The 13,209-nt window shown below is 47.1% G+C and overlaps 1 protein-coding gene across 2 annotated transcripts in view; it reads right to left on the bottom strand.

Moving 5' to 3' along the window:
* The window catches only part of itga8 (integrin, alpha 8), a 61,059-nt gene that overhangs the window by 29,110 nt on the left and 18,740 nt on the right, over positions 1-13,209 (bottom strand). For both annotated transcript variants that reach the window (XM_046313551.1, XM_046313553.1), the window contains 2 exons: positions 9,024-9,229; positions 4,470-4,667 (listed from right to left, as the gene is read on the bottom strand). In XM_046313551.1, coding sequence (XP_046169507.1) covers positions 4,470-4,667; positions 9,024-9,229 — 404 coding nt within the window. The remainder of the gene's footprint in view (positions 1-4,469; positions 4,668-9,023; positions 9,230-13,209) is intronic.

Here is a 13,209-nt window from a genome sequence, read left to right as displayed (position 1 = left end):
ATTACATATCACGTTCCTTATTTAACCCTCTGGCATATATTCCTGATTCTGTCCGTGATTGTTGGTGTCATAAGTGGTTGTTGTATGTGCTAGTGTGAATGTTTGTTCCTATTTGGAATTTTTGCTTGACTTTTTTGAGTAAACTCCATTGTGTTGCTCAAACCTGTGTCCTGCGCCTGACCTCCGCCAGCACCTCAACCTACACCGATGTCCACCCCTCCGTTGTCAGGACCCAGTGGGATTCGGCTCCTGACAGAGCAGGTGCAACTGAGTCAGGTTTGTAGGCCTCCTTGCTCGCACATCCTTTTTCAGTTCTGCCCACAAATTATCTTTAGGGTTTGAGGTCAGAGCTTTGTGATGGCCACTCCAATACCTTGACTTTGTTGACCTTAAGCCATTTTGCCACAACTTTGGAAGTATGCTTGGGATCATTGTCCATTTGGAAGACCCTTTTGCGACCAAGCTTTAACTTCCTGACTGATGTCTTGAAATGTTGCTTCACTTTATTTATATAATTTTCCTCCCTCATGATGCCATCTATTTTGTGAAGTGCACCAGTCCCTCCTGCAGAAAAGTACCCCCACAACATGACTCTGCCACCCCCGTGCTTCACGGTTGGGATGGTGTTCTTCAGCTTGCAAGCCTCCCCCTTTTTCCTCAAAACATAACGAAGGTCATTATGGCCAAACAGTTCTATTTTTGTTTCATCAGACCAGAGGATATCTCTCCAAAAACGACGATCTTTGTCCCCATGTGCAGTTGCAAACCGTAGTCTGTCTTTTTTATGGCTGTATTGGAGCAGTGGCTCCTTCCTTGCTGAGCGGCCTTTCAGGTTATGTCGATATAGGACTCGTTTTACTGTGGATATAGATACTTTGTACCTGTTTCCTCCAGCATCTTCATAAGGTCATTTGCTGTTGTTCTTGGATGGATTCGCACTTTTCGCACCAAAGTACGTTCATCTCTAGGAGACAGAACGCGTCTCCTTCCTGAGCAGTATGACGGCTGCGTGTTACCATGGTGTTTATACTTGCATACTATTGTTGGTACAGATGAACGTGGAACCTTCAGGCGTTTGGAAATTGCTCCCAAGGATGAACCAGACTTGTGGAGGTCTACAATTTTTTTGGAGGTCTTTGCCAATTTCTTCTGATTTTCCCATGATGTCAAGCAAAGAGGCACTGAGTTTGAAGGTAGGCCTTGAAATACATCCACAGGTACACCTCCAATTGACTCAGTTGTCAATTAGCCTATCAGAAGCTACTAAAGCCATGACATCCTTTTCTGGAATTTTCCAAGTTGTTTCAAGGCACAGTCAACTTAGTGTATTCACATTTCTGACCCACTGGAATTGTGATACAGTGAATTATAAGTTAAATAATCTGCCTGTAAACAATTGTTGGAAAAATGACTTGTGTCATGCACACAGTAGATGTCCTAAACGACTTGCCAAAACTATAGTTCGTTAACAAGAAATATGTGGAGTGGTTGAAAAACAAGTTTTAATGATTCCAACCTAGGTGTGTGTATACTTCCGACTTCAACTGTACATGCATTGTGTTTGTACAGTGTGTGTGACTGAGTAACTCGATGTGGGGTGATTCTGTATAGGGACTGGCTTTGGTTCATAGCCTGGCACAGACTCAACACTTACACTCAGAGGCCAGAGAAATTGATCACAAGCCATGCAGTGCATGTGTGTGCATGTGTGTGTACGTGTGTGTGTTTGTGTTAGTGTGTGTGATGTTTTCATTATAAAAGACCCAGATTTCCTGTTTGCAGAATGGAGAGATCAGAGCAGGTCTGTTGTTGTTACAGAGAGAAGAAAAGATGGAAAGAAAAAAGAAAAACAGAATCATTCCTACTTCTCAGCTTGGTCTATAGAGGTACAAAGACTGAACCTCACTGCTTTTAGAATGGCTACTTCTCAGCTTGGTCTATAGAGGTACAAAGACTGAACTACACTGCTTTTAGAATGGCTACTTCTCAGCTTGGTCTATAGAGGTACAAAGACTGAACCTCACTGCTTTTAGAATGGCTACTTCTCAGCTTGGTCTATAGAGGTACAAAGACTGAACTACACTGCTTTTAGAATGGCTACTTCTCAGCTTGGTCTATAGAAGTACAAAGACTGAACTACACTGCTTTTAGAATGGCTACTTTTCAGCTTGGTCTATAGAGGTACAAAGACTGAACTACACTGCTTTTAGAATGGCTACTTCTCAGCTTGGTCTATAGAAGTACAAAGACTGAACTACACTGCTTTTAGAATGGCTACTTTTCAGCTTGGTCTATAGAGGTACAAAGACTGAACTACACTGCTTTTAGAATGGCTACCTTTCAGCTTGGTCTATAGAGGTACAAAGACTGAACTACACTGCTTTTAGAATGGCTCCAAATTGAGGGGAAAACAAGGGGGTTCAAAAGTTTCATTTCAAAACATGTGCAGTCTTAAATCACCTTTTAAGAGCCCATGATTCCAAGTAAATGAATGTGTATACAAACACTCACACAGACATTCAGACTACCACTGACTGAACATGGTAATACAAACACTCCCTTCAGATTGCTGTAGTGTGGCATGTTCATCTGTACCATGACATCACAAAAGAGGAAGTCTCTCCAAAGTAATACTAGCCATATGTTCTTCTGAAGAATTGGAGGCTTGTGTCCGCTAGAGGCCTACAACGCAATGGTGAAATATCTGGCGAACAGACTAAACACTTTCAAATTGATTTTTTATATTTTTTATATTCATCATCTCCAGCACCCTCCCAACATGAACACATGTGGAAATGGCACATTTCTATGTTTTGTAGCAAAAAAGATAAGGAAAGACATCGTCAAACAATTAGTAGACAATGACTACTCATAATTGGTTAAAATCACATGATGCACACTGATGATGTTATTGGAAACACTTACAGTGGGGCAAATAAGTATTTAGTCAGCCACCAATTGTGCAAGTTCTCCCACTTAAAAAGATGAGAGAGGCCTGTAATTTTCATCATAGGTACACTTCAACTATGACAGACAAAATGTGAAAAACATCCAGAAAATCACATTGTAGGATTTTTAATGAATTTATTTGCAAATTATGGTGGAAAATAAGTATTTGGTCAATAACAAAAGTTTTTCTCAATACTTTGTTATATACCCTTTGTTGGCAATGACAGAGGTCAAATGTTTTCTGTTTGTCTTCACAAGGTTTTCAAACACTGTTGCTGGTATTTTGGCCCATTCCTCCATGCAGATCTCCTCTAGATGAGTGATGTTTTGGGGCTGTTGCTGGGCAACACGGACTTTCAATTCCTTCCAAAGAGTTTCTATGAGGTTGAGATCTGGAGACTGGCTAGGCCACTCCAGGACCTTGAAATGCTTCTTACGAAGCCACTCCTTCATTGCCCGGGCGGTGTGTTTGGGATCATTGTCATGCTGAAAGACCCAGCCACGTTTCATCTTCAATGCCCTTGCTGATGGTAGGCTTTGCTACTTTGGTCCCAGCTCTCTGCAGGTCATTCACTAGGTCCCCCGTGTGGTTCTGGGATTTTTTCTCACCGTTCTTGTGATCATTTTGACCCCACGGGGTGAGATCTTGCGTTGAGCCCCAGATCGAGGGAGATTATCAGTGGTCTTGTATGTCTTCCATTTCCTAATAATTGCTCCCGCAGTTGATTTCTTCAAACCAAGCTGATTACCTATTGCAGATTCAGTCTTCCCAGCCTGGTGCAGGTCTACAATGTTGTTTCTGGTGTCCTTTGACAGCTTTTTGGTCTTGGCCATAGTGGAGTTTGGAGTGTGACTGTTTGAGGTTGTGGACAGGTGTCTTTTATACTGATAACAAGTTCAAACAGGTGCCATTAATACAGGTAACGAGTGGAGGACAGAGGAGCCTCTTAAAGAATAAGTTACAGGTCTGTGAGAGCCAGAAATCTTGCTTGTTTGTAGGTGACCAAATACTTATTTTCCACCATAATTTGCAAATAAATTCATTAAAAATCCTACAATGTGATTTTCTGGATTTTATTCCCTCATTTTGTCTGTCATAGTTGAAATGTACCTATGATGACAATTACAGGCCTCTCTCATCTTTTTAAGTGGGAGAACTTGCACACTTGGTGGCTGACTAAATACTTTTTTGCCCCACTCTATCTCCCTCATATCTATTTTTCCACAAAACATGAAAACACCATTTTCACATACGTTGATGTTGGAGTGGTGCCGGAGATGATGAATATGAAGTTGAAACATTTTGACATTTCCTTAAGATGTTTTAGCGCACAGAGAACAGACTTATTGCGTGCCACCCCCCTCTCTTCCTGGGACAGGACAAGAAGTCACCAAAGAATCGTCGTGGCAACAGCTCTAACCCGACTACCCCTCCTGAGTAACGACTTCACCAGAAGAAGGGAGGAGAGAAGTGAAACGGAAAAAAGAGGAGAAAATAAGTAAGGTGCATGGGAGTGTACCAGGGTAATGGTTGTTGTCCAGGTCTCTGTCCCCCCTCAGGGTGAAGCCGTAGCCGGAGAGGCCACTACTGGAGGCCCATCCTCCATAGAGCTCCTGGCTGAGGGTTAGGCCGCGGGCCGTCAGGTCTCTCTGGCCATTGTAGATCAACACCAGGCCACTCCGATCCTCCCCTCCAAACGGACAACCCACTGCCACGTCTATGAGACAGAGAGAGAGAGAGAGAGGGGGGGGGTATGACGGTAGGAAACACAGATAGAAACACAAAACCAACTCCAGTATGAGTTATAAGGCTGGCCTTCTGAAGTGATACAGCAGACCAGCTTACATCAGCAGGAGAGATGAGAGAAAAAGAACAAGAGAGAGGGATGGGAGGGATGGTTTAGACATCAAGTGAAAGCCCCTGAGGGAGAGGTAAAGAGACTACCTAGGACTACCCCTCTCGCTTTCCATTTCCTTCTCTCTCTCTCCAAATGTATATGTCAAACATGTAGAACTGTCTAAAAGGCACAGGCAGGAGATTCCTGTGACAATGAGCAGCCAATGGCTACCCTTCACCAGCGATTGCCAGGTGTTAGCCCCACCCCACTGTCCCACCCCACACACACACTCACACAGCGCAACTCCCCACCCCCGCATCCTGTCTGCTGTTGGAGCTGAAAAATGGAGCTGAAAACTACAAACAGTGTTGTCATGGGCCGTCAGTGAGCCAGGAGCTGCCAGGGCCGTCAGTGAGCCAGGAGCTGCCAGAGCCGTCAGTGAGCCAGGAGCTGCCAGAGCCGTCAGTGAGCCAGGAGCTGCCAGGGCCGTCAGTGAGCCAGGAGCTGCCAGGGCCGTCAGTGAGCCAGGAGCTGCCAGAGCCGTCAGTGAGCCAGGAGCTGCCAGGGCCGTCAGTGAGCCAGGAGCTGCCAGGGCCGTCAGTGAGCCAGGAGCTGCCAGGGCCGTCAGTGAGCCAGGAGCTGCCAGGAGCTGCCAGAGCTGCCTGTCACGCCGGCGATGCGTGAATCGTCCTTCACTCCGGAGCTGGCGGAGTCTCCCACCTGTCCGGCGCTGCCAGAGTCTCCCGTCCATTCAGGACCCGTGGCGAGGGTCCCCAGTCCGAGATCGGCGGCGAGGGTCGGCGCTCTTAAGAGGCTACGGAGGCGAATAGAGAGGCGAAGAAGGACTATGGTGGAGTGGGGTACACGTCCCGTGCCAGAGCCGCCACTGCGGACAGACACCCACCCAGACCCTCACCTATATGTTTAGGTTTTACGGCCGGAGTCCGCACCTTTGGGGGGTGTACTGTCATGTTCTGACCATGTTATTTTATCTTTGTCTTAGTATGGTCAGGGCATGAGTTGGATGGGCAGTCTATGTTTGTTTTTCTATGTTGGTTTTTGAGTTCGGCCTAGTATGGTTCTCAATCAGAGGCAGCTGTCAATTGTTGTCCCTGTTTGAGGATCATACTTAGGTAGCCTGGGTTTCAGTTTTGGGTTGTGGGTGTTTGTCTTCCATGTCAGTGTTTGTCGCCACACGGGAATGTTTCGTTCATTTCACGTTTATTGTTTTGTATTTCGTAGTGTTCAGTTTTTTTTTAAATAAACATAATGGACACTTACCACGCTGCGTTTTGGTCCTCCGATCCTTCTCGCTTCTCCTCCTCAGAAGAGGAGGACGAGATCCCTTACAGACATCTACTGTGTGCATGACACAAGTCATTTTTCCAACAATTGTTTACAGACAGATTATTTAATTATAATTCACTGTATCAAAACTCCAGTGCGTCAGAAGTTGACTGTGCCTTTAAACAGCTTGGAAAATTCCAGAAAAGGATGTCATGTCTTTAGAAGCTTCTGACAGGCTAATTGACATCATTTGAGTCAATTGGAGGTGTACCTGTGGATGTATTTCAAGGTCTACCTTCAAACTCAGTGCCTCATTGTGCTTGACATCATGGGAAAATATAAAAAAATCAGACAAGACTTCAGAAACAAAATGTAGACCTCCACAAGTCTGATTCATCCTTGGGAACAATTTCCAAACGCCTGTTCATCTGTTCATCTGCACAAACAATAGTATGCAAGTATAAATACCATGGGACCGCGCAGCCATCATACCACTCAGGAAGGAGACGCGTTCTGTCTCCTAGAGATGAACGTACTTTGGTGCGAAAAGTGCAAATCAATCCCAGAACAACAGCAAAGGACCTTGTGAAGATGCTGGAGGAAACAGGTACAAAAGTACCTATATCCACTGTACTATATCGACATAACCTGAAAGGCCGCTCAGCAAGGAAGAAGCCACTGTTCCAAAACCGCCATAAAAAAGACAGACTACGGTTTGCAACTGCACATGGGGACAAAGTTCGTACTTTTTGGATAAATGTCCTCTGGTTTGATGAAACAAAAATAGAACTGTTTGGCCATAATGACCATCGTTATGTTTGGAGGCAAACGGGGGAGGCTTGCAAGCCAAAGAACACCATCCCAACTGTGAAGCACGGGGTTGGAGCATCATGTTGTGGGGGTGCTTTGCTGCAGGAGGGCTTGTGCACTTCACAAAATAGATGGCATCACGAGGAAGGAACATTATGTGGATATATTGAAGCAACATCTCAAGACATCAGTCAGGAAGTTAAAGCTTGTTTGTAAATGGGTCTTCCAAATGGACAATGACCCCGAGCATACTTCCAAAGTTGTGGCAAAATGGCTTAAAGACAACAAAGTCAAGGTATTGGATTGGCCATCACAAAGCCCTGACCTCAATCCTATAGACAATGTATGGGCAGAACTGAAAAAGCATGTGCAAGCAAGGAGGACTACAATCCTGACTCAGTTACACCAGCTCTGTCAGGAGGAATGGGCCAAACTTCACCCACCTTGTTGTGGGAAGCTTGTGGAAGGCTACCCAAAACGTTTGACCAAGTTAAACAATTTAAAGGCAATGCTACCAAATACTAATTGAGTGTATGTAAACTTCTGACCCACTGAGAATGTGATGAAAGAAATAATAGCTGAAATAAATCATTCTCTCTACTATTATTCTCACATTTCACAGTCTTAAAATAAAGTGGTGATACTAACTGACCTAAGACAGGGCATTTTTACTTGGATTAAATGTCAGGAATTGTGATAAACTTAATTTAAATGTATTTGGCTAAGGTGTATGTAAACTTCCGACTTCAACTGTAGGCCCTGGATGGCAGGAAGCTTGGCCCCAGTGATGTACTGGGCTGTACGCACTACCCTCTGTAGCGCCTTACGGTCAGATGCCAAGCAGTTGTGATACCAGCAGGTGATGCAACCGGTCAGGATGCTCTCGATGGTGCAGCTGTAGAACTGTTTGAGGATCTGGGGACCCATGCCAAATATTTTCCGTCTCCGGAGGGGACTGTCTTGGGGTGTTTGGACCATGATAGTTTGTTGGTGATGTGGACACCAAGGAACTTGAAACTCTTGACCCACTCCACTACAGCCCCGTCAATGTTAATGGGGGTCTCTTCGGCCCGCTTTTTCCTATAGTCCACATTCAGCTCCTTTGTCTTGCTCACATTGAGGGAAAAGTTGTTGTCTTATACGTGCATTTGAGTGACTGATTGAGTTATGCCTCAACACTGATAGACATTGATTCAGATTTATTGATTTAGTTCTGATGATGATGATGATGATGATGTGGAGGGAGAGTGGCTCTAAAACATTCATAAAAACATAAACACATACATAAACAACTAAGTAGGATTGTCATTATATGTTCCACAGAGAAATATTCATTGGTCCCAGTTCAAGACCACATGCCTGAGGCTCTGAAAAGCATTTGTTATGATCCGTTCTCCCCTCAGCTGCCTCCACTGATGTGTGTGTGTTAATAAAACAAACACAACGTGAGGCAGAATGAACTCTGGGCAGAGGGACAGAAACTTCCAGATGACCCTATCTTAGCGGACATCTGGAGATTAAAAATAACTCTCTCTCTCTCTCTGACAAACACACGCGCACACACCATAACCCTGCTCATCATTACGGGAAGAGGGGGAAGAACTTCACAAGGAAACACTCTAACACCGCACTTCATGATTGGCTGAAGATCCTTCCGTTTCCCCCATCGGAGCATCTGATAGGATATCCGCTCTCCAAGACCAAAGAGCCAGAGATGAAGAGGGTTTTTTTCAAATTATTTATTTAAATAGGCAAGTCAGTTAAGAACAAATTATTATTTACAATGACGGCCTAGGAACAGTGCCTTGTTAAGGGGCAGAACGACAGATTTTTTACCTTGTCAGCTCTAGGATTTGATCTAGCAACCTTTCGGTTACTGGCCCAACGCTCAAACCACTAGGCTACCTGCCTCCCCATATAAAAATATTTGCCTACCAATACACTGGGAATGGACATTGAACGGGAAGAAAGAGAGGGGAAATGCACACACACACACACACACACACACACACACACACACACACACACACACACACACACACACACACACACACACACACACACACACACACACACACACACACACACACACACACACACACACACACACACACACACACACACACACACACAGCTTACCGTTGTATCCGTCCTGGTTGAGGTCTCCTAGCGGGGCGATGGCAGTGCCAAAGCGTCCAAAGGTGTGTGTTCCCGTCAGGAGAAGGGGCTCGGAGAAGGTGAGCGGGGAGTGCTGGAGGTACAGGTAGACACGGCCCACCTCCTTGGGCTTACTCTCCCTCTCTCTCTCCATGTAGAGAGGGGCTCCTACCAGTACATCATCATACCTGGGGGAAAGATACACAGCTTTAGAATAGACACACACACACACATGTAGATGAGTGTGTTATACAGACATATCAGAAAGGATGTGGTCTGGCTCCAGAAATAGAGTTCAGTCATCATAATCAGAGAACAAGCTACAGCTGGAACACATACTAACAATCCTCTCTCAATTCAATCCAGGACCAGCTTGCTTAGGGGACTCTTCTCCAGGTTCATCCAGATCCTAATTGGTATGTCGAATTTTATGTTCATTTTGATGACCCTTCTTGCCATGTCTATCAGATCATTCACAACTTTGTTGAAGTTACCTGTGGCGCTGATGTTTAGGCCAAGGTACAGTATGTATAGTTTTTTGTGTGCTCCATGGCAACGGTGTCTAGATGGAATTTGTATTTGTTGTCCTGGTGACTGGACCTTTTTTGGAACACCATTATTTTGGTCTTATTGAGATTTATTGTTTTTGCCCAGGTCTGGCAGAATCTGTGCAGAAGATCTAGGTGCTGCTGTAGGCCCTCCTTGGTTGGTGACAGAAGCACCAGATCATCAGCAAACAGTAGACATTTGACTTCAGATTCTAGTAGGGTGAGGCCGGGTGCTGCAGACTTTTCTAGTGCCTGCGCCAATTCGTTGATATATATATTAAAGAGGGTGGGGTTTAAGCTGCATCCCTGTCTCACCCAATGGCTATTTTAACCTCACACTTGTTGTTTGTGTACATGGATTTTAGAATGTTGTATGTTTTTCCCCCAACACCACTTTCCATAAATTTGTATAGCGGACCTGTCATCGATTGGGTGCAGAGTTATAGCGGAGTCAGGCGCAGGACACAGGTATTGAGTAACATAACGGACTTTACTGAAAATATCAGGCAAAATCCCAAATAGGAACATACAAAAACACTAGCACATGACACAACCACTAACGACATAAAAAATCACGGACAGAACAGGAATGTATGCCAGAGGGTTAAATAAGGAACCTGATATGTAATTGAAACCATGTGTGTATGTAATACAGACAAAACAAAACAAAACTGAAACATGGATCGATGGTGACTAGAAAGCCGGTGACGTCGACCGCCGAACACCACCCGAACAAGGAGAAGGGCCGACTTCGGCGGAAGTCGTGACAGTACCCTCCCACTTGACGCGCGGCTCCGGCAGCGCGCCGACACCGGCATCGGGGACGACCCGGAGAATGGGACGCAGGGCGATCCGGGTGGAGACAGTGAAACTCCTGTAGCAATGAAGGATCTAGGATGTTCTCCACCGGTACCCAACATCTCTCCTCCGGGCCGTACCCCTCCCACTCCACTAGGTACTGAAGGCCCCTCGCCCAACGCCTTGAGTCCATGATGGCTCGTACAGTATACGCCAGGACCCCCTTGATGTCCAGAGGGGGCGGAGGAACCTCCCGCACCTCAGACTGCTGGAGTGGACCAGCCACCACCGGCCTGAGGAGAGACACATGGAACGAGGGGTTAATGTGATAATAAGTGGGGAGTTGTAACCTATAACAAACCTTGTTCAGTCTCCTCAGGACTTTAAATGGCCCCACAAACCGCGGACCCAGCTCCCGGCAGGGCAGGTGAAGGGGCAGGTTTCAGGTCTGACCTGATCCCCCGGGTGCACACACCGGGGCCTCACTGCGGTGGCGGTCGGCACTCGCCTTTTGCCTCCTGACGGCCCTTTGTAGACGCACATGGGCAACATGTCTCCTCGGTTTCAGGTCTGACCCGATCCCCCGGGTGCACACACCGGGGCCTCACTGCGGTGGCGGTCGGCACTCGCCTTTTGCCTCCTGACGGCCCTTTGTAGACGCACATGGGCAACATGTCTCCTCTGAGTGCCTAAACCATTCATATACCGCAGGAGCACATGTCTCCTCTGAGTGCCTAAACCATTCATACACCGCAGGAGCCTCGATCTGGCTCTGATGCCATGGTGCCAGGACCGGCTGATAACCCAGCACACACTGAAATGGTGATAGGTTGGTAGAGGAGTGGCAGAGGGAGTTTTGGGCCATCTCCGCCCAGGGGATGTAAAACGCCCACTCCCCCGGCCGGTCCTGGCAATAGGACCGTAGAAACCTACCCACATCCTGGTTGACTCTTTCTACCTGCCCGTTACTCTTGGGGTGTAAACATGAGGTAAGGCTGACCGAGACCCCCAGACGTTCCATAAACGCCCTCCAAACTCTAGACGTGAATTGGGGACCCCGATCAGAAACTATATCCTCAGGCACCCCGTAGTGCCGGAATACGTGGGTGAACAGGGCCTCCGCACTTTGTAGAGCCGTAGGGAGACCGGGCAAAGGAAAAAGGCAGCAGGACTTAGAAAACCGATCCACAACGACCAGGATCGTGGTGTTACCCCGCGACAGGGGAAGATCCGTCACGAAATCCACCGATAGGTGTGACCACGGTTGTTGTGGAACGGGGAGGGGTTTTAATTTCCCTCTGGGCAGGTGTCTAGGTGCCTTGCATTGTGCGCATACCGAACAGGAGGAAACATAAACCCTCACGTCCTCAGCTAAAGTGGGCCACCAGTACTTCCCAACAAGGCAGCGCACCGTCCGACCGATGCCAGGATGACCAGAGGAGGGTGACGTGTGAGCCCAACAGATCAAACGATCGCGGACATCAAACGGAACGTACAGATGCCCAGCTGGACACTCAGGGGGAGTGGGCTCTGCACGTGACGCCCGCTCGATGTCCGCGTCCACCTCCCATACCACCGGTGCACCCAGGCGAGAAGTTGGAATTATGGGAGTGGGATCCGTGGACCGCTCCTCTGTATCATACAGCCGGGACAGTGTGTCTGCCTTAACGTTCTGGGAACCTGGTTTGTAGGAAAGGGTGAAAACAAAACGGGTAAAGAACATGGCCCACCTTGCCTGGCGAGGGTTCAGTCTCCTTGCTGCTCGAATGTACTCCAGATTGCGGTAGTCAGTACAAATGAGAAAAGGGTGTCTAGCCCCCACAAGCCAATGTCTCCACGCTTTCAGAGCCTTGACCAAAGCCAACATCTCCCGGTCCCCCACATCATAGTTTCGCTCTGCCGGGCTGAGTTTCTTCGAAAATAATGCACATGGGCGGAGCTTTAGTGGCGTACCCGAGCGCTGAGACAGCACAGCCCCTGTCCCTGCCTCGGAAGCGTCCACCTCCACTATGAACGCTAAGGAGGAATCAGGATGAGCCAACATGGGAGCCGAGGTAAACAGAGTCTTCAGGTGACCAAAAGCCCTGTCCGCCCCAGCTGTCCACTGCAGTCGCACCGGTCCCCCCTTCAGCAGTGAGGTAGTAGGAGCCGCTACCTGACCAAAACCCCGTAAAAATCTCCGGTAGTAGTTGGCAAACCCTAAAAACCGCTGCACATCCTTTACCGTGGTTGGAGACGGCCAATTACGCACGGCTGAAATGCGGTCATTCTTCATCTCTACTCCTGACGCTGAAAAGCGGTACCCTAGGAAGGAGACGGACTGATGGAAGAACAGACATTTCTCAGCCTTGACATACAGGTCATGTTCCAACAGTCTACCAAGCACCTTGCGTACCAGGGACACATGCTCGGCGCGTGTAGCGGAGTATATTAGAATGTCATCTATATACACCACTACACCCTGCCTGTGCAGGCCCCTGAAAATCTCATCTACAAAGGATTGGAAGACTGATGGAGCATTCATTAACCCGTACGGCATGACGAGGTACTTATAATGCCCAGAAGTGGTGCTAAATGCTGTCCTCCACTCATCTCCCGCCCGGATACGCACCAGGTTATAAGCGCTCCTGAGGTCCAATTTTGTGAAGAAGCGCGCCCTGTGTAATGACTCGGTCATACTGGCTATGAGCGGTAGCAGGTAACTGTATTTTACCGTGATCTTTTTAAACCTTGATAATCAATACACAGCGCTAATCTCTATCCTTCTTCTTCACAAAAAATAAACTCGAGGAGACAGGTGAGATGGAAGGCTGAATGTATCT

Source organism: Oncorhynchus gorbuscha, linkage group LG19, assembly GCF_021184085.1.
Source record: "Oncorhynchus gorbuscha isolate QuinsamMale2020 ecotype Even-year linkage group LG19, OgorEven_v1.0, whole genome shotgun sequence".
Classification (NCBI taxonomy): domain Eukaryota; kingdom Metazoa; phylum Chordata; class Actinopteri; order Salmoniformes; family Salmonidae; genus Oncorhynchus; species Oncorhynchus gorbuscha.
The sequence above is the reverse complement of the archived record's forward strand: the minus strand, read 5'-3'. Positions and strand labels throughout refer to the sequence as shown.